General features: G+C 40.2%; 2 protein-coding genes across 4 annotated transcripts in view; one reads left to right on the top strand and one right to left on the bottom strand.

Annotated features, from left to right (window-relative positions):
- Positions 1-1,530: 1,530 nt before the first annotated feature.
- Positions 1,531-18,452, top strand: Eci2 (enoyl-CoA delta isomerase 2). Of its 3 annotated transcripts, none has more exons than XM_076859146.1 (10): positions 1,531-1,636; positions 3,497-3,659; positions 5,699-5,797; positions 6,145-6,336; positions 8,312-8,381; positions 10,339-10,441; positions 11,233-11,353; positions 15,697-15,786; positions 17,201-17,344; positions 18,138-18,452. In XM_076859146.1, the coding sequence occupies exons 1-10, from the start codon at positions 1,602-1,604 to the stop codon at positions 18,291-18,293; spliced, it is 1,173 nt and encodes a 390-aa protein (XP_076715261.1). In that variant the 5' UTR covers positions 1,531-1,601; the 3' UTR covers positions 18,294-18,452. The 3 variants fall into 3 exon arrangements, with proteins under 3 accessions (XP_076715261.1, XP_076715262.1, XP_076715263.1); XM_076859147.1 differs by having other exon boundaries at positions 1,555-1,636; positions 3,507-3,659; XM_076859148.1 differs by having other exon boundaries at positions 1,578-1,636; positions 3,486-3,659.
- Positions 18,097-20,039, bottom strand: part of LOC143402204 (testis expressed protein 56-like) — a 32,870-nt gene continuing 30,927 nt past the window's right edge. Inside the window, exon 3 of the mRNA XM_076859607.1 lies at positions 18,097-18,722. Coding sequence (XP_076715722.1) covers positions 18,482-18,722 — 241 coding nt within the window. The 3' untranslated portion in view covers positions 18,097-18,481. The remainder of the gene's footprint in view (positions 18,723-20,039) is intronic.

The following is a 20,039-nucleotide window of genomic DNA, read 5'->3' as shown; positions in this document are numbered from 1 at the left end:
AAATGTTCTTTTTTACATTGAATATATAAACAGATCTTCCAAATTTTTCTTTACCATCTTATAAATCTTTGATGAACTCTATTTTTTAAGTTATAGTTTGATAAAAAGCTAACTTCCTACATACTACATTTCTATATGAAAACATGGTAAAAATAGGCCTGAGAAGAGTTCACTAAGACAGTGCAAAGTTTTAACTCCAAAATGCTTATCAGCAAGACACTTTTACAATGTTTCCACAAGATGCAGCTCTCCCAGTATCTGCAATTTCCTGAGAGCATTTTCCTGACCTACCAGGGTCACTTCAGACTGGTATAAGTCAGGATCTTTGAGAGACTCAGCTCAAACAACCAACTACCACTTTATCCAATCCGAAAGAAAGTTTAGAATAAGCCCAGATTTTTCTACCTGGCTTCCAATCTTGTCCCCACTTACACTATTACTCACATCTGCCTGATGAAACTATAGGGCCATCGACCTGGAATCATAAGTTAAAGATAGGACTCTGCTCACTTGCAACCCTCAGGTCTTTGGGTAAGTCCTCAACGAGTTAATTCTTCTGGATCTCAATATCCACATCAGCACAACAAAGCGATATCATTTTACTTTTCAGGATTGTTGAAAAAAAATCGCAATCAGCTGGCAGTTCACATGTGTCAGCTACAAAAATCTTAAAAACAAACAATCAAACACCAGTCTTACTTGGATCCCATAGCTTGAGCACCAGATTTAAAGGGTACTCGTGATTTTTTTTTTTAATTCTTCCCCAAAGATAATACTTTGTAAGACCTTCGGCAGAACTCAAAAATAGGCACAGATTTGACATGAAAATGTTGATTTAAAATATTTCAGAGGGGGCTGGGGATGTGGCTCAAGCAGTAGCGCGCTCGCCTGGCGTGTTTGCGGCCCCGTTGGATCCTCAGCACCACATACAAACAAAGATGTTGTATCCGCGGAAAACTAAAAAATAAATATTAAAATATTTAAAAAAATAAAAATAAAAATAAAATATTTCAGAGGCCACTCCTGATCCTCAGGCAACATTCCAGGTCTGTAAATCTCTCCTGCTTGAGGGTGAATAACGAGGTTATTTTTAACCCCTCAACTGTGACCCCCACTGCCTGTATCTAAGGCTGGGACTGCCCATCAGAGCTCATGGCTGGACCACAGGGGGAAGTGGCCCCTCCTTGCCAGTCTCCGCAGGACACTCGGACTGAACCCTAGTAGGGCGCCCGGTGCCCTGGCGGTCGCAGCGTTCGCAGGGTCGGGTGTTCGGTAGACAACGTCCTCTTCTCCCGAGCGCTAGGGCGCCCGGGGACAGCGCGCGCTGCACCCATTCACGCCTCCCCGGCCTGAGCACCCTCGCCCAGTGCCCAGGGGCGCCTCTGTCACGCGCCGGGGATCCTCCAGCTGCACAGGTAGCCAGTCCTACCGGTGCGCCCCGCGGTCCCTCCTTTCCTGGCAGCTTTCCCGCGCCTCGGCCCCGCCCCAAACCCGGACCACGCCCCCAGCCTTGGCCCCGCCCAAGTCGCGTGCTACATCCTGACTCCGCCCCCGTCCCGTCCCGTCCCGTTGCGTCCTCGCCGGGGCTCGCGATAGCCACCATGGCAGGGAGGCTGACCCGCAGCTGGAGTCCGAGGTAAGGTTGACGCCTCGGCCGCCGGGCCCAAAGTCGCCTGCCGGACACCGCTGCCCTTGCGGGGTTGCCTCCCGCCAGTGTCGCGGGAGCCGCGCTGTTATCTGGTCTGGGCAGCTGCAGGGTTTTGCCTTCGTGGTTTTCGAACGAGAGGGTGACCTTCACAGCGTGCCTTCCTCCTCCTCCGCTGGGCCCAGGAGAGTCAGGATGCATCCTCTGGAGGCCGGGGGCTTCGGAGGACCCCTCTTTGGAGGGTCCCCCAGGCCTCCGCCCGCTTCCGCGCCTTGCGCACGCGCGCATCCGAAACTGGCTCCCGGTGGGAGAGCCGCCCCCGCTGCTCGGGTACTGCCCGGGCCTGCCAGCTCACCCTGGGAACTTCTAGGGTGCACAGTGTCTTTTGATAAACTGAGTAGAGCGATTAAACACGGGTTTGCTTGTTTGCCAAGCGCTGTAGAAAAGCCCTTGTCACCAAAGTGGGCTGGAAACTCTGCTTCTTTTGGAGAACACACGAGTTATAATGTTAAGTCAAACAAGTAATGTTACATGTCCTGACTGTAAACCACCCAAAAAGAATCTGTGTACGAAACAAAACCTGGAACTTGGTGATTGCTTTGAAGTGGTGGAATTATGAGCGATTTTATTATCTTAAATGGTCGTAATTTTGCAATATGTTTTTAAGACCCAGGCTTCATTTTAAAATAGCTAAGTTGACACCACATTTGATGGGAAGTTGCATATTTAAGCCCATTGAAGACATTTTAAATTGTTCTTTATTTTCTACTTGAAATTTTCCCCGTGCCAAATTCAGGTAAAATTGAGCTCCCCCCCCCCACACACACACACACTTTTTTGTGGGGGGTGGGGAGAATTATTGTAAGCGGATTTTACAGAATTCCTGATATCCCAGGATTTAAACCTTGAGGTCATTGTACCATTTGCAAGTAACATAAATGCAAAGAAGGTGATGATGATTGCTAGGTTTGGGCTTTATTTGTATCTATTATTTTAATTATTTTTAATGCCCTTAACTTTATTATTCAGGGTCATCATTGTGAACGTCCAATTTTTTGCTTCTGGCCTCAGTACTGTGCTTTGAAGTTCACCATCTCACTTGGGTGCTTAAAAACCTAACCCCCTGCCTTGCTTGCTGTTTCTGCTCTGCGCCTGTCTGTCTTGTATCCTGACTGTGAGGATGGAGTACACTTGCTGAGCCTGCTTCACTAACTACTTTCCTGCACAGGTAGATTCCTTCCTACCTTCCTGAGAAGAGGTGTGTGGAATGCCAACTCTTCATCTGTCCTTTTGGACATTTCTTGTGTCTTCGTCCTTCCACTGTGTGTATGTTGGGACAAGTGTTTTGTCGCCTAGAATTGACCTGATAATAGTTACATATGACTAATCAGTGAGTGCAGAGGCTGTTTCAGGACCTTAGGACTCACCACTAAGTTCTGTGCATCCTAATCCCTTGTTCTGCTGGCTTCTGTCTTGAGTGTATTTTATTTATTTCTTGTCTGTAACAAAATTTACATGGACAAACTTTCCTGCTGGTGGTTTTGAATTGCATACAAATGCCTCGCTGAATTGCAGATTTTTTTTCCATTATTTTAAAATTATGGGCTGGGGATGTGTCTCAGTGGTCGAGTGCCCCTGAGTACAACACCCAGCATCACCCCCCCCCCCAAAAAAAAACAAAACTCCATGATCTTAAAATTACTACGATTAGCTTCTATGTTGGTTTCTCTTCCTGGGACAAGTATAAAGAAAATATTTACATAGCATTTTGGCATGTGTATGTGGTAAGAACAGTAAGATATAAGGCTGCTGAAATATGACTGGAAATAAATAGAATCAGGCTATTTGTAGTCTTCTGCAGGTCCTTCGCTTTCCAGTAGTTCAGCTGCACATGAGCAGAACAGCAATGAGAGCCAGTGAGAAGGACTTTGAAAATGCAAGGAATCAATTGAAACTCTTGAAGAAGGATCCAGGAAATGAAGTGAAGCTAAAACTCTATGCCCTGTATAAGCAGGTAAATGCCTAAAGTCTGACATTATTTAGAGACATTTTGAGCAAATGACTCCTTAAATACATTTGCTGTAGGTCTACTAAAATGCAATTTAATATTTTGAGTGTATGGTTGCCTTTTGTCTGAAGAGTATAGATGGGCTGTTTGTGTGTGTGTGTGTGTGTGTGTGTTTTGGGACTTGAAATACTAGTAGGGCATAACGTAATACCTCAGGGTCACTCCAAAGCATAAGAGATTTTAAAAATATAACATTCAAATGTGTAAACCTTATTTGACTCCTGATTAGAATAAATCAACTGAAAAGTTATTTTGAGACAGTTGGGGAGATTTGAGTATGGACCCAGTTTTAGAAACTATACAGGATTTATTGTTAATGATGTCATGGTTATCTAAGAAAATGTAACTGTTTTTTAAGAAATGTATACTCAATGTGGAGGGGTGAGGTAGCCTGATGTTTGGGATTCATTAAAAATAGCCAAAAAGAAAGAAAATAGATGAAGCAAGGAAAAATTTGAAAATTGTTCAATTTGAGCAGTGGAGTATTAGGGACTCGTTTTAATATCATACTTTGGTTTGTGTTTGAAATTTTTTATAGCAAATTGAAAAAACCAAAACTTTGAAGGTATAATGCCAAAGACTTCCCTGGCACGTCTGCCACTCTGGTCTCCTGTGTTTTTTTTCTGTTAGATGATTGGCATGAACTTTGCCACACAAGGTTTTGCCCCCTCCGATTTGGGAAGATAATCTCTAAACCCTTGAACTATATATTCTCGATTGGCATGCCTTTGTGTGCCTGGACAGTCTCACATTGTGGTAGGGCCTCACCAGGTAGAAACAGTACCGGGAGGGGCTTCAGTTTCTCTGATGATGCTTGCATGATACAGACCTGGTAAAAACTCTGGACATAAAAGCCGAAATGAGCTTCTCTGGTTGGCAAGACTGTGAATATTGTCACACATAGATTCTGAGTTACACTGTCCCGACTCCCTGGGGAGAGGACAACAGAATTGCCACATTTGCTTCTGCTATGAGCTCTGGCCTGTGTGCTTTTTCCCTTGACTGATTTTAATCTGTATCCTTTTCTGTAAAAAACCGTCACCGTGAGTATAACAGCTTGCAGTGGGTTCTGTGACTTTTTCTAGTGAATTATTGAACCTGAGGGTAGTCTTGGGAATACCCGCCCCCCATACCTCAAAAACTGGTGTCAGAAGTGAGAGTGGTCAGCCAATAAGGTCAAACCCTTATCTTATGGATTCTGTTCCCTCACTTGCAGGATGACTCAGTCATCATCCTTTACTCCCTTTTCCTCTTTTACTGTATTACAAAATTTAGAAATTTTTACATGGAATTTTAAATTGCAATTTCTAAGAAGTAGCTGAACAGGATGTTTTATTTATCTCAAGACACCCACTCCACCTAACCTCAAGTAAATAAACTATAATTGCTCTTTGCTTTTCACTGATATGTCTTTCAGTGAAGTTTCCTGAGAGCTGGTGGTTCTGACAGCCCACACCCCTCCCTCCACCAGCTACAATTCTGTTGTCCAGTTACCAGAAATCTGCCACCCAAGCAGTGTGGTTTTTGCTCCTATAGATGGACTTTCAGAATGTAGTGTGGGTTTCCAAATGTTTGTTGGCTAGTTCTTTTGAAAATGGTTGGCTTGAATGTTTTTGTGAAATATATGATCATCAGTGTAAAAGCAAGGGACTATTAGAATTTTTCAGATAGCACTTTCCTAGAGCCTTTCTCTTGCATTATTTCCATAAGCAGGTAGTTATAACTTATTTTAGAGACTGATCCAATAGCACCTCTTCTCTCTCCAGTCTTTTTTTGTGTGTGTTTTCAGCAACAATGTTAAAAAAAAAAAAAAAAAAAAAAAAAAAGGGTGAAAGGAGAGTTGAGGTGATTCTATATAAAATATATATTTTATATTTATATGGGGGGAGACATTCATGCTATCTGTGGATTTTATGGATCTTAAATATTTAGGGCTCCAATTTTCATGGAAATTTGGCCATTAATCACCCCTCTCCTCTTCATAGGCCACTGAAGGACCTTGTAACACACCCAAACCGAGCATGTTGGACTTCATCAATAAAGCCAAATGGGATGCATGGAATTCCCTTGGCAGCCTGCCCAAGGTGAATTTACTTGTTATACTCTGTATTTGTTTTTGTTTGTTTTTTAAGACAGGGTCTCACAAATTGCTTAGGACCTCAATAAGTTGCTGAGGCTGGCCTTGAACTTATGATCCTCCTGCCTCAGCCTCCCAAGCCACTGAGGTTACAGACATGTGCCACCACACCCAGTTGCCTTTTATTTTCTTTGCTAGACATCTAAAGAAGCTTGGTGCTTCTCACCAAGCCATCATCAACAGAGCCTTTGAACTCTTTTATTTATCGCAGTCTGCTAATCGTTACCATATTATGTTTCTCAAAGTGCTTATTCATTGACTGTCAGCTGAACCTCTTTGTCATCTACTCTTCAGGAAACTGCTAGGCAGAACTATGTGGATTTGGTGTCCAGTTTGAGTCCTTCGTCTGAGTCTTCTAGCCAAGTGAAGCCTGCAGCAGCCAACGAGAAACAACCGGGATCTGAAAACATCATAGTGACCTCTCAAGATGGCATCACAAAGATCATGTTTAACCGGCCCACCAAAAAAAACGCCATCACCACTTCGGTAATGTTCCCTGCCCTGCGAGTGTGTCCTGTTTTTCTTTTCCTCTTCTTTTCTTTGTTCCACTCAAAAAAAAAAGAAAGAAAAGAAAAAGAAACTGTTGAGCTTCAACATTATTTCTATTTTAAAAATGTCTCTGGTTTGGTTTGTTCAAGATCATTAATAGTGGCCACTGTTTTCTTCGGATTGGCCATGTTTTGTTGAGGATTTGTGAGTTTTGGGTCAGAGCAATGTATCCAAAGGGCACTGAGATTTTCCTATAAATAGAAGCACAAATCAGTTAAGTTAATATAAATGAAATATGTGTTGATACAAGAGAATATGCAGAGAGGCACTCTGAGATTAGTATAAACTGTCCCCCAAAAGTGTCTGACTGTGCTCTACCAGGACAATTTTGAATTTGTCCCTGAACTAGAAAGATATCAAAATAAGGACTTCAGCCCATTCCCCCATGAAATAAATTATAGGGAATTTATCCAGTGCTCAGTGGGATTATAACGATTGTGTTTCTGCAGTGTGGAACAGAGAACATACCGATCTGAAATATTCTTAAGTAAGCATTTCATAATTGTCATATAGTTGATAAGGCACTTAATTTTCAAAATTGTATTTCCATTTACCCTAACTCGTTTCTATGTAACCCTGACACTAATAGCTAGTCTCCCAGGTGCCTAATAAAGGTCAGCACTTTCTGCACAGAGCTGTATTTTTCACAAGAAGCCTACTACCGTTATTTAACAATAAAATAGACAAGAAGACACTTAAGTTCACATAGCTAAACAGCAAGAAAATCTAAAGTTATACTTATTCTAAATCTGGCTTATGTCATTACTATAGTAAAGGAATTATTTCTTGTTCCCTCCCTCAGTGAATGACTACAACTTTGTTCATGCATTATGTAAAGTCTATACCTTAACTTTTTCCAGTGTTATTATATCCATAAATATCAGCCCTCTTCATCATTCTTTCCCACATGGAAATGTCATCTACGATAGAGACTGCACCTACTTTATTTTTGTTAATATTTTTTAGTTGTTGATGTACCTTTATTTTTTTAAAATTTTACTTGCATATGGTGCTGAGGATCAAACCCAGTGCCTCACAAATGCTAGGCAAGTGCTCTGCCACTGAGCCACAACCCCAGCCCCCTGTACCTATTTTAAATGCATTAATAGCAATAGCAACATGTCCAAGATTTTCAGATGTGTTGCTGATTTAAAATTTAGAGGGCATTGTCCTTGAATACTATTACAGTGGTTGGACATCTCAGCCTGTGGCATTCTTTACCACTTCCCAGACTGTCCAGGACACCTATTCTTTCTTGAGGTCACAGTAGGATATTGCTTTGTGGAAAGTTTTCTCTGACCATCTCCTGCGTCACCCATCCTCAACAAACCTCAGCACCTCCCATGAGCTTCATGCTGCTTCATGCTTTAGACCCGTGGCTCCATTTGAGCACAGTAATCTCCTGTATTAATTCTAAAAGCTTAAGGTCTGCATCCTTTTTGCTCACTTTAAAAACAAAGTGGTTTTAGCTCCTCTGCATTTATCAAAGTGCCTGGTATATTATATGCATCAAATAATTACAAAACAAATGAAAATCCTTTTTAGGTATCGTGGTCCACTTTTTTTGGAGTGGGGGAGCAGGTACCAGGGATTGAACTCAGGGCACTCAACCACTAAGCCACATCCCCAGCCCTTTTTTATATTTTTTAATTTAAGAGACAGGGTCTCACTGAGTTGCTTAGCACCTTGCTGTTGCTGAGGCTGGCTTTGAACTTATGATCCCCCTGCCTCAGCCTCCCGAGCCACTGGGATTACAGGGATGCGGCACCATGCCTGGCATATTGGTCCATTTTTTGACTGTTAAAATATAATCAATATAAAGGTTTGGTGAGAGCAGACTTGTACAGAGTGAGTCCATTGACTGATAGTTCTTATTTTCAGTGTTCTTTTCCTCATCTTCCCCTTCACATAGATGTATAAAGAAATTATTCATGCACTTAAAGCTGCAAGCACGGATAACTCAGCCATAACTGTTATTACAGGTAAGACATTTTCTTGAACTTCTTAATTGAATTTCTATTTTGGAGAGTTTTCCACTAAATAGGAAATTAAGTGAAAAAGTGTGAAGATGTTTTCCAGTATTGCAATGCTTTAATTTATAAATATATAACCATATAATAGACATGGGCTACCCACTCCTTAATAATTCGAGGATAAGCATGTATCCTAACATGGCTTGAACAAGAACCATCATGATGGCCTGATTCACAGTAGCCAAAGCAAAAGATGTCTTAAACCAGCTGGATAAATAAATCGTTGACTATTCATGTAATGGAATGCTACTCGGCAATAAAAAGTAACACATAACAGACACAAGAACATGGATGAGTCTTTAAAGCATATTTCAGCAAAATAAGCCAATTACAAGAGTACATATTGTATCATTCACTTTATAGAAAGGTTTGCAATAGACAAAAGTTCTAGTCTAAAGTGGTTGATGTCCTAAAGTGACTGCCTTGAGGCAGGTGGGATAATGTAACTACAGAAAAGCCCCTGGGAACATTCTGGAATGATGGTATACCCCAAGTAATACCAAAATCTGCAGATGCTTAAGTTCCTTATATGAAATGGCACATTATATGCATAGAACGTATACACATCTGCCTGTAAACTTTAAATTATCACTTGATTATTTATAGTGCCTAATAAAATGTCAGTGCTGACATAATTGTCATACTATATATTAAGGAAAAAGAGTTGGTACGTGTTCAGTTCCTAGGCATTTTTTTCCAAATATTTTCTGTTGGTGAATCCACAGATGTGAAACCCACAGATATGGAGGGCTGACTGAGGAACAAAATATTATATACTAGTTTGGTTCTATTGCAAGGTTTGAGGTATCTGTGGAACATCTTGGAGGATAAGGAGTGGGGATCACTGTATCTTGTTTTGGATGGTGATCATGCAGGTAAATACAGTGATCAGAACTCATTAAACTGAACATTTAAGAACTGATCATTTTATTGTATGTAGATTATACTAATACTAGTGTGGTAATGTACACTTGTAATCCCAGTAACTTGGGAGTCTGAGGCAGGAGGATCACAAGTTCAAGGCCAGACTTAGCAACTTAAACCCTGTCTCAAAATAAGAAATTAAAAGGGCTGGGCATGTGACTCAGTGGTGAAGCCCCTGGATTCAATCCCCTGTACAAAAAAAAATACACACTCAGGCACACACACACATCTTCAATGTATCTTAAAATAAAAAAGGACTTCTTAGTAGGATTTAGAAAGCCCAACAGTCTTGTCCTACTCATCTTCATTCTCTGTCTTCTTCCCCTGGCTATTTCTACATCAGCCATGTTTTTTTTTTCCAGCCCATTGTACACATGGGGTACACCCCTGTGTAGACCCTCAGCACATTAGTTCCCTCTGTGTGAATTTATTTCCTATTCTCTCCCTATCTAGCCTTGCCACTCCTCCAGATCTCAATTCAATTTTCCCTTTTTTTAGGGAAGTCCCTCCATTAACTCCCTGACTAGACCAAACTCACAATCCTTATTCATATCATCAGACACCTCTTTTGTCTCTTAGATACCTTCTCTCCATTTGTGGGGAGTGGTTTTGGTTTTGCCATTATTGGGAATTAAACCCAGGGGCCCTTTACCACTGAGCTATACCCTAGTCCTTGTCATTTTTTATTTCAAGACAGGATATCTCACTAACTTGACCAAACTGACCTCAAACTTGAGATCCTCCTACCTCAGCCTCCCAAGCTGCTGAGATTACAGGCTTGCACCTCTGTGCCTAACTTATTATTGTGTTTTAAAACCAATGTCCACCTAATTTGCTGGTCAGTAAATTAGGACAAGAACCATAGCTGGTTCACCAGTGTATTTTCAATGCCTAGCACCTAAAGCCTGGCACATAGTAGATTCTTGGGTGTTACAGAGCGAATGCATACATAAATGATGGTGGTTGGTTTTCTTGTTTATAGGAAATGGTGATTATTACAGTAGTGGGAATGATCTGACTAACTTCACAGATGTTGCCCCCACTTCAATAGAGGAGACAGCTAAAAATGGTAGCATTTTACTAAGGTAAGAGTGACATTTGTCTGATCATGGAGTTCATTTTTATATTTATATCTTTATTTATAATTTTTTTTATGTGATGCCAAGGATTGAACCCAGTGCCTCACACGTACAAGGCAAACGTTCAACCACTGAGCTATAGCCCAGCCCCCTGGGGTTCATTTTTATATATCGAAGTGGTATTTACTTGAGCAAAAGTGAAATGCCTACTTGTCTGCTGATACAGTTAACTGTGACTTTGAACAGGCTTATTTCTCCAAGTCTCTGTCAGTAGGTGGGCATTCATTCTGTCACCTTGACTTCTGTCCCCTGTCCATCCGGCCACTTTATTTGAGTTTGACTAGAAGGCAGGGGAACTTAGCGCATTCCCCTCAGGTCAGGGCAGTGGGTGATTTCCACGAGTGCTGGTGACAGGAGACTGAAGTAGTCTTGAAAGACACAGAAGACCTCCGTGAGAGCTTTGCTCTTCCTGCCCTCTGTCCCACTGAGTCTGAGTCCCACCATGCCGGATAGCACAGCCTGTGCTCAGTCACCTGTTGTGATCTCTGAACTCACTGCCCATGGAACAGGATCTGAACGAGGTTTGGCCTGTAGGATTCGCTGCTGAGCTTCCATCAGGAGCCATACAGGGGGGTGTCCTTAGTGACCCTCGGGGGAAGACCAGGGAAGTGGCCAGGCAGGGAGCACTGCTGGCTGGTGTATGTTTTGTTTTGAGCCAGGGTCTCAAATTTATTCTCAGATTCAAACTTCCTTGCCCGCTTGGAACATTTAATGCTTTTCTGTTTCCTTTTTCATAGGGATTTTGTAGATGCTTTTATAGATTTTCCTAAGCCTCTGGTCGCAGTGGTAAATGGCCCAGCTGTGGGAATCGTGGTCACCCTTCTCGGGCTATTTGATGTCGTGTATGCATCCGACAAAGTAAGTCAGCTCCCAGAAACATAGAGCCCAGGCCACTGGAATAAAGTGAGATCCTCCGGATCGTTTGATCATTGTTGGTAGTAGCTGGTTACACATGGCTGTTGTAGGATGGACTGTATTTAGATTGGTCTCCAAAAAATTAGCTCAATTGGATAGATTTTATTTTTCCTTCATTATTAACTTGAATTTTGCTAAACACCAGTATTATGGTTGACAGTGTCCAGTGCTGATGGTTCTGTAGTCTGATCAAATGATAAAGTAGTTATTCAACATTCCATTTTCATATTACTCTGAAAGACTAAGGATATACTTAAAAGCTGGTTTTCAAAAAGCAAATGGCATCATTTCAGGTTGTGCAAGTTGACTATTTGATCCCTAAATGAATCCTAGTATTTAGAATTTTAGAATAAGAATGATGATTATTATATGTGCTCATTATTGTTGTTATTACATACTCTATACTTTGGTTTTCTTATAAGAGAACTGAATCTCTGAGAAATTCCTTCCCCAAAACACAGTATAGCCAGGGCTGGGGTTTTGGCTTAGGGGTAGAGCATTTGCCTTGCATGTGTGAGACTCTGGGTTCGATCCTCAGCACCACATAAAAATAAAGAAACAAAATAAAAGTATTGTGTCCTTTTGCAACTGAAAAAAATTTTTTTTAAAAGTATAGCCATATGTTCACCACTGAATTAAATATTTTAGTTTTTGTACTTACCAGAGTTTGTTTCTATCATAGTGGAAAATAAGATTTTGAAAAATATAGAAAAGTAGAAAGAAAAATGTTAAGTTAAAAATCACTCCATGCAGCTGCATGTGATGGCACAAGTCTGTAATCTCAGCAACTCAGGTGGCTGAGACAGCACGATCAAAGTTTGAAGTCAGCCTCAACAGCTTAGCAAGGCTCTAAGCAACTTAGTGAGACCCTGGCTCAAAATAAAATATAAAAATGGACTGGGAATATGGCTTGATGGTTAAGTGCCCCTGGGTTCAATCCCTGGTACCAAAAAAATGTGTGTGTGTGTGTGTGTGTGTGTGTGTGTGTGTGTATGTACGTACTTTTCTAAATTTTTCAAAATTCCACAGGGACAGAAAATGGGAAAGTATAGGTCAAAGAATACAGAGTAGGAAATATGTAGGATCAAAAGACCCCATGTACATAAGGACCATAGTTAATAATAACATATTGTAATCAAGATCTTTGCTAATTGAGTAAATTATACCTGCTGTTATGTATGTGTCGGGGTGGGATAAAGGTGAGGGTGATAGATTGTTAATTTGCTCACAGTAGCAACTATTTCACTACATATGTATTTTATTATAGCATGTCATATGCACCTTGCATATACACAGTCTTTTTTTAAGTAGTCTTTAATTTTACCTCTCGGAGATAAACAGTGCTAGTGTTTGGTTTATATAACTACCCTAATGTAACCAGTCCCTGACTGCTGGAGCCACAGTCCGTTTCCAGTTTTCATCATTGTAAGAAAGACACAATGACATTTATCTCAGAACTTTGACCCTAGGATATTTACTGTAGAACTGATAATGACTCTAGCGTTGTCAGATTCTTCAAATGACTTTGTTTATATGCTGGTAAAATTTTCTCATCTGCCACCTTGTGAGAGACATCTGATTTTTCACTACTGAAGGAATTCCTTAGGATTTATCATCATTGGCTTCATGAATAAATACCACATTAAATCATGGGCCCATATTTAACCCACATAGTCAGATAGTGATTAGTTCACTCTAGCCATGTTTCCTTATGAGCTGTGGTGAATAATGCTTGGTAGCTTTTCTGTTAGCAAATGAGTCAATGCACAGGGAGAAGTCATGTCATAATAGTAAGGATCTGAGTGCTCACTGTGTACTAGGCACTCTGTTAGTGCACATCACACACGCACACGTTCACATATTCCACCAACAGCCTGGTGAGATAGTTACTTTCATACCGTTTTACAGATGGGAAACTGGCACAGAAAGGAGAAGGAACTATCCCAAAGGCACCAAGCCGTCTGATGCCAGAGTTCACACCCTAACTATGTCTGCTGCTTTATCAAATAAGCATTCTGATTGCTGCTGATCCTCAGTTTGTTTGTATGTGTCTGTGGCCCCCTAGGTCTAGTTGGTATTTTCATTCAGTTCTCAGGTGATATTCCTTAGTCTGTGTCATCTCGCTGTTTTTTCTTTTTTGTACCAGAGATTGAACCAGGGGCGCTTAACCACTGAGCCACATCCCCAGCCTTTTTTAACATTGTATTTAGAGACAGGGTCTTGCTGAGTTGCCTGGGGCCTCTCTAAGTTGCTTAGGCTGGCCTCGGACTGGTGATCCTCCTGCCTCAGCCTCCCAAATCACTAAGATTATAGGCCTGTACCACTGTACCCGGCCTCACTTATTCTTGGAATAATACTTCTTTATGAGGGGAGAAAAAGATGAATGATATTAATAAGGACATGTTCTTTTATATTTTTCTTTATATGTTGCATACATTATACATTTATATCTTCTGAGAAATATGCATTAAAAAAGACCATGCTTGACTATAGGAAATAAAATCTAAATATTCTTTTATACCTTATCAGTTATAAATTAATTCTCCTTCATAAAGATTTATTGGTCATCAAGAATATAGAAAAGGGGGTTGGGGATGTGGCTCAAGCAGTAGCGTGCTCGCCTGGCATGCATGCGGCCCGGGTTCAATCCTCAGCACCACATACAAACAAAGATGTTGTGTCCGCCAAAAACTAAAAAAAAAATAAATAAATATTAAAAAATTCTCTCTCTCTTTTTTAAAAAAAAAAGAATACAGAAAAATACTTAATACTTTAATACTTAATACTTTAAAATAGTAAATCTAGAAAAATATTAAAAATGATTGTATTCCAAAAAAGCAATATCAAGATTGATTTAGTATCTAATACCAGTCGGGGGTGGGGGTTGAATTGAAAACTCTTAGGTCACCAAGACAAACGAAAGACTGAGGAAATTGAAACAATTTTTCAACCCACATAAGAGGCTAATCTCTCTTAATATTTTAAGGTATATCTATATAGATTACAAACCTAATGTAAAAACGGGCAGTAGAGAGGATAAAATCCTTCACAGAAAAGAAAGTAAATGACTTTTGAAACTATATGAGAAACACCCATTATGAAAATGGAGAGAGAGGGCTGGGGTTGTGGCTCAGTGGTAGAGTGCTCACCTAGCACATGTGAGGCCCTGGGTTCAAGCTCAGCACCACATTAAAATAAAGGTATTGTGTTGTGTCCAACTACAACTAAAAAATAACTTAAAAAAAAAAAAAAGAAAATGGAGAGATAATCCACACCAGAATATTCTTATTTGCATGAGATTTACAGTAAGACTCATAACCTGAATATAAAAGACAACTTATAAATCAATAAAAAGAAGGTTAAGAGTCTAACTTTAAAAACACCAAGAAAAATACGTAAGCAGTTCTTCACCAAAGATGTGAATATAACTAATATAAGTACATGAAAAGATGTTCAACATCATTGATCATTAGCGACATGTAAACCAGGACAAGGTGAGACTGCTCCACACCCATGAATATGGTTAAAATTAAAAGGACTTTTAATAATAAAGTATAGTGAGGAGGTGGAGCAAATGGGGCTGGTAGTAGTGTCCAGACTCTGCTATTCTCTTAAGTTCAGCGTAACTTTCCACACAGCCCAGCAATTACACTGGTGGGTATTCACCAACAAGTACTGAAAACGTGTTTACCCAGAGCTACCTTTTCACAACAACCTTATTTTGTTGGAATTATCTGAAAAATATTTAATTTTTCTTCAGCTTCATTGAGGAGTAATTGACAATTAGAAATTGTGTATATCAAAACAACTTGATATTTTTCTGAACAGTTTTGTGCACAAAGAACTGGAAACAATACCAGTGGCATTTCCAATGGCAAATGGGTAAGCATATTATACAAGTTATCCGTACAGTGGATTTCTACTCAACAGTAACAAGAAGCAGGCTAATATGCAACAGTGTGGTGATTCCCAGAAGCTTTAGGCCAGGGGACAGAAGTGAGACTCAAAGGCTTTGGAACATAGGATTCCATTTATATAGCATGCTAGAAAAGCCAGACTACGGGGACAGAAAGCCAATTAGTGATTGCACAGGGATGGCAAGAAGGAAGGCATTGACCACCAAAGGCCATGATAAAAATATACTGTGTCATTGAACAAAGACTTGAAAAGAGTGGATTTCACACTGTATAATCCTAATCTACATTTTTTTGTTAAGCATTTTGAAATTATGATTAAATGGTGATTTTTTTAAAAATGGTTTTCTTTTCTTCACCCTCCCCAAATAGGCAACATTTCACACTCCATTTAGTGAACTTGGCCAAAGCCCAGAGGGATGTGCCTCTTACACTTTTCCGAAGATAATGGGCCCCGCCAAGGTAACTTCTGGGAAGCTTAAAAGTAATGTTTAATGTTTCATTCCTCTTCCAAATATAACCCCATACTCTCTCTTCTTTCCCTTACTGATATGTACAAAGAGATAGAAACTATTTGACCTCCAACTCTAAGGGTTTTACTAGTGGAGGAACCAAGCTTTAGGAAGTGTCTGGTCTTAAAGAAAATTGGAAATTTTCTGCAACTTCCCAAACTGGGTCACTCCTTTCAGCCAGTTGCCTGATGCTATCTCATTGCAAGCAGCACAAGATCTTGTTCTCCACAGCTGTGACATAGTGGGAGGACAAGGACTGTGCCCAGCCCCCTAGGTCTGCTCAGCTGAGGGCCACTTAGTTACTAAATGGATGAGCCACATCCACTGAACATGGTACACCAGCATCTTCACTTTCAGAGTCATATGAAATACTAGGAAATGTGGGGCCTCATGAATGTTTCCAAAGCCACTCCCAATAGCAACAGCCTTTCTGTCAGCCTGTTTTGAAAGATATTAAGAGACTCCCAAGCCACTCCCAAGTGGCTGCTCAGGTCTTTCCCTGTGTTTATGGAAACCTAGTTACCCATGCTTGGTACATGACTCCAAGGGATTGTGACACAGCTGGAGAGCGTAGCATAGGGAAAGGCTTAGCCAACATGCTTCCTGATCTCAGAGGCCGGGGGTGAGATTGTGCCTGTTCATTGGCTGCTAGGTTTTTGATGAAAATATTTCTTCTTTTAATCTCATTTTGCTGCCATATACCCCAAATCATTATACAGGTTTGGAAAGTGGAGCAGAACTAACTTGAAGGCTTAGAGCACTTGGAATAGTGTTTGCTTTTCTGGAAGACAAATTGCAAACAGAGAAAGGACATCCACTTAATCATCTCATGGGCTTTTTATTTTTATTTTTTTTTTAAGAAATGCAATTTGAGTCATCTTTACTTTCTTTAAGTCAAGTAGAATAATTTGAGTGCCTACATAGGTAAAGAAAACTGTCAAAGCTAAACCAGGTTTATCAGAGCTAAACCACGAGGTAATGGAATTTTGAAAATGTCTAGCATTTGACCCAATAACTGTGAGTTGTTGTTATTTAACCCTTTTTTGTAATCACAGTTTATAAAGCAGTAGCTCAGCTGCCTTGGTTCAGGTCCTTTCTGCCTTTGCCCGTTCTTACCTCTTCAGACCTGGGTGGACAGAAATGGTTGCCCGTCTAGCCCTTGCAGAGGTGGAAGCCTGCAGTGGTCTCCACACTCAGTTTACAACTGTTGCCCCATTGAGGTCATCAGCTTCTCCCTCATTGAGAATATAAGCAACTTTAAAAGGCCATGAACAAATCTTTGCCTTCTGAAAGCAGTCAGTTCTGCAGTTAACTTAAATTTTGTTTTTATTAAGGTAGTGTCTTAACTTTGCTTTTTATTTCAGGCAGCTGAGATGCTTATTTTTGGGAGGAAGTTAACAGCAGGAGAGGCATGTGCTCGAGGCCTCGTTACAGAAGTTTTTCCTGAAAGCACTTTCCAGAAAGAAGTTTGGACCAGGCTGAAAGCATATGCAAAACTCCCCACAAATGTAAGTCTTCACCTTTTACTTGTAGAAACCTTGAAAATAATTTCCCCAGGGGAAAAATGTGTAAACCTTAAGGGAATAGGTCATAAAGAAAAGACATTATCTTTAGTTGATTTTTAAACACATCTAAATTTGAGGTTAAAAATAATTACTGTTAGTGCTGGAGCTGGAGCTCAGTGGCAGAGGTCTTGCCTAGCATGTATGAGGCACTGGTTTCCATCCTTGGCACCACATAAAAATAAACAAATAAAATAAAGGCATGATGTCCATCTACAACTACAAAAAAAATCTTTAAGAAAAATAACTAATGATGTTGGAAATACTGATTTTTATATAACTTATGAAATAGATATTTTGTTCCTATGATACAGGGCCGAGGAGCAATTCTTTGTGGAGATAACTTTGGGAATATAAGCAGTAGTTTCTGAGTTCTTTTACTTTGGAATTCAGATGGAAAAACCAGAGAGGTTTCACAATAAGGAGATTGTTACTTTTTTTTATATGGGGTAGTTAATGACTGACTGCTCTTTTATTCTTGCTATTCAAAATGTGATCCTGGAATCAGAAGTTTTAGCATTCATCTGGAACTTTCTGAAAACATATAATCATAGACCTGTCCCAGAAGTACTAAGGTGATTCATATGCACATAAAAGGTTGAGAAGCACTGTCTTATTATTACACATGTGTCTTACAGGATTAGTTAAGTGAACATGGGAGAAATAAGAACCAGAATCACTGAATATCCCACTGCTGTTAGAAGAACTCTTAATCTTCCTGTTGGTTTTGTTTTATCAGTCCTTGAGGATTTCAAAGGAGTTGATCAGAAGGAACGAGAAGGAAAAGCTACATGTGGTTAATGCTGAAGAGTGCACTGTCCTCCAGGGAAGGTGGCTGTCAGAGGAATGCATGAATGCTCTCATGAACTTTGTATCCAGAAAATCAAAACTGTGACGACCACTTAGAGAAGAGTTAAGACCATCAAAGGAAGGGTATGCGGTTAGTGCTGATTTTAACTAAATAAACTTCACTGGGCCTTTTTCCAGTGCTATATGTCAATTATGATGAGAATATTTTACTTACAGCCCTAATGAATAAAAACTTATGAAACAAGCTTTAAGAATTCACGAAGGTTATTGGAACTAGAAAGTCGTGATTACATCTTTCGACATGAATCGATGCTGCCAGGAACAGTGGAACATTGTGCCTGGGATCCTGCTTTGGAAAGCGTTCACAGCTTTACACGCTGAAGTTACATTCTTGAACACCACTACAGCACTTTGACGTCCACACGCAGTGACTGACTGAATCGGGCCAAACATTGACATCCTTTGAATTACTGACTTGAGATCCTCGGTGGGTTGCATGTCCTTTTTCAGCCATCTAGCAAGGGAGCAAATGCAAGGAGCAAGTTACTAGAAAACAAATAAGAATCTTAGTTTCTTTTTTTCCCCCAATTTAATAAAGAGGCATGGAGGAGAAACGGGTCGTTTCATTGGAGAGCAGTGCTCCTTATTTGTGTGGAGCCCTCACTCTTGTTCAATGTGGTATTTTATAAGAGACACCTGACAAGGACTGGAGATGCAGTTCCAAGGGCTACAAAATTGGCATGGAATATTTTGCTTTTTTAAATACTTTTTTTTTTTCTTTTTGACCTTTCCTTCCAGAATCAGCTTCCAGGTAAATAACCCACCAAACCTGTAACTTTTTATTTCTAATTTTTCTTTTTTGTTCCACTAATCATACATAAAATGTCCAGTCCTATAGAAAATATATGACTAGAAATAACCATTTATGTCTGTTGGGCACTTACTTGTGCTTAATGCTCATCATTATATTTAATCACCCCCTACCAAAAAAAAAAAAAAAAAACAATGCCAGAAATCTAACATGAGGTAAGCACTGTTGCTTTTATAATTGGCGATCTTAAGACCTAGAGATTGAAGAGATGGCTTGGATCTGGAAAGCCCCCCAAAGACTGATGTGTGGAAGGCTTAGTCCCCAACATAGCAGTTTTTAGAGATGGGGTCACCTTAAAATTGGGAATGTGATTAGATTGTGAGGACTCTGACCTCATCAGTGGATTTATCCATTAATGGATAGTTTGATGGCATTATCGGGAGGCGATCGAAACTCCACAAGGTGGAGCTTGGTTGAAGGAAGCAAGTCACTTGGGACATGCCTAGAAAGGCAGGTATTGTCCTTGGCTCATTTCTGTCTCTTTGCTTCCTGAGTGCCATGAGATGAGCGACCTCCTCTGCCACATGCTCCCGTCACCTTGATATTCTTTATGCCTTGCTTCAAGCCCAGAAGCAGTGGAACCAGTCAGCCTTAGACTGAAACCTCTGAAACAGTGACCCCAAATAAATCTTTCCTTCTCTGTGTTCATTTTCTCAGGTACCCTGTCACAATGATGAAAAGCTAACTAACATACTTTCTGAGGTAAACTCCCAGTAAATACCAGATATGCAGACAAAAACCCAGAAAAAAGATAAAGTATGTTTAAGCCTATGTAAACATTATACAATATATTCATTGTGATGAAACATGACGTTATCCCATTAATATGTACAATTTTATGTTTTCATATACCAGTGAAAAAATTAAAAACCCAGGCTGAGTTCCAATACCACTGTGACAGTATGTGTTAACTATTATCTGCCCACTAATTACAACTAAACCTGGGAAAAATATGGAAAA

This window comes from Callospermophilus lateralis, chromosome 6 (genome assembly GCF_048772815.1).
Source record: "Callospermophilus lateralis isolate mCalLat2 chromosome 6, mCalLat2.hap1, whole genome shotgun sequence".
Lineage (NCBI taxonomy): Eukaryota > Metazoa > Chordata > Mammalia > Rodentia > Sciuridae > Callospermophilus > Callospermophilus lateralis.
Note: the sequence above shows the minus strand (reverse complement) of the source record. Positions and strands in the feature narration are given on the sequence as shown.

Excerpts from the sequence above, each read along its gene's own strand:
- Eci2 (XM_076859146.1), top strand. The coding sequence starts at position 1,602 with ATGGCAGGGAGGCTGACCCGCAGCTGGAGTCCGAG. Across the intron at positions 8,382-10,338 it reads AGCCATAACTGTTATTACAG|GAAATGGTGATTATTACAGT; the intron begins GTAAGACATTTT and ends TCTTGTTTATAG. Across the intron at positions 10,442-11,232 it reads AATGGTAGCATTTTACTAAG|GGATTTTGTAGATGCTTTTA; the intron begins GTAAGAGTGACA and ends CCTTTTTCATAG.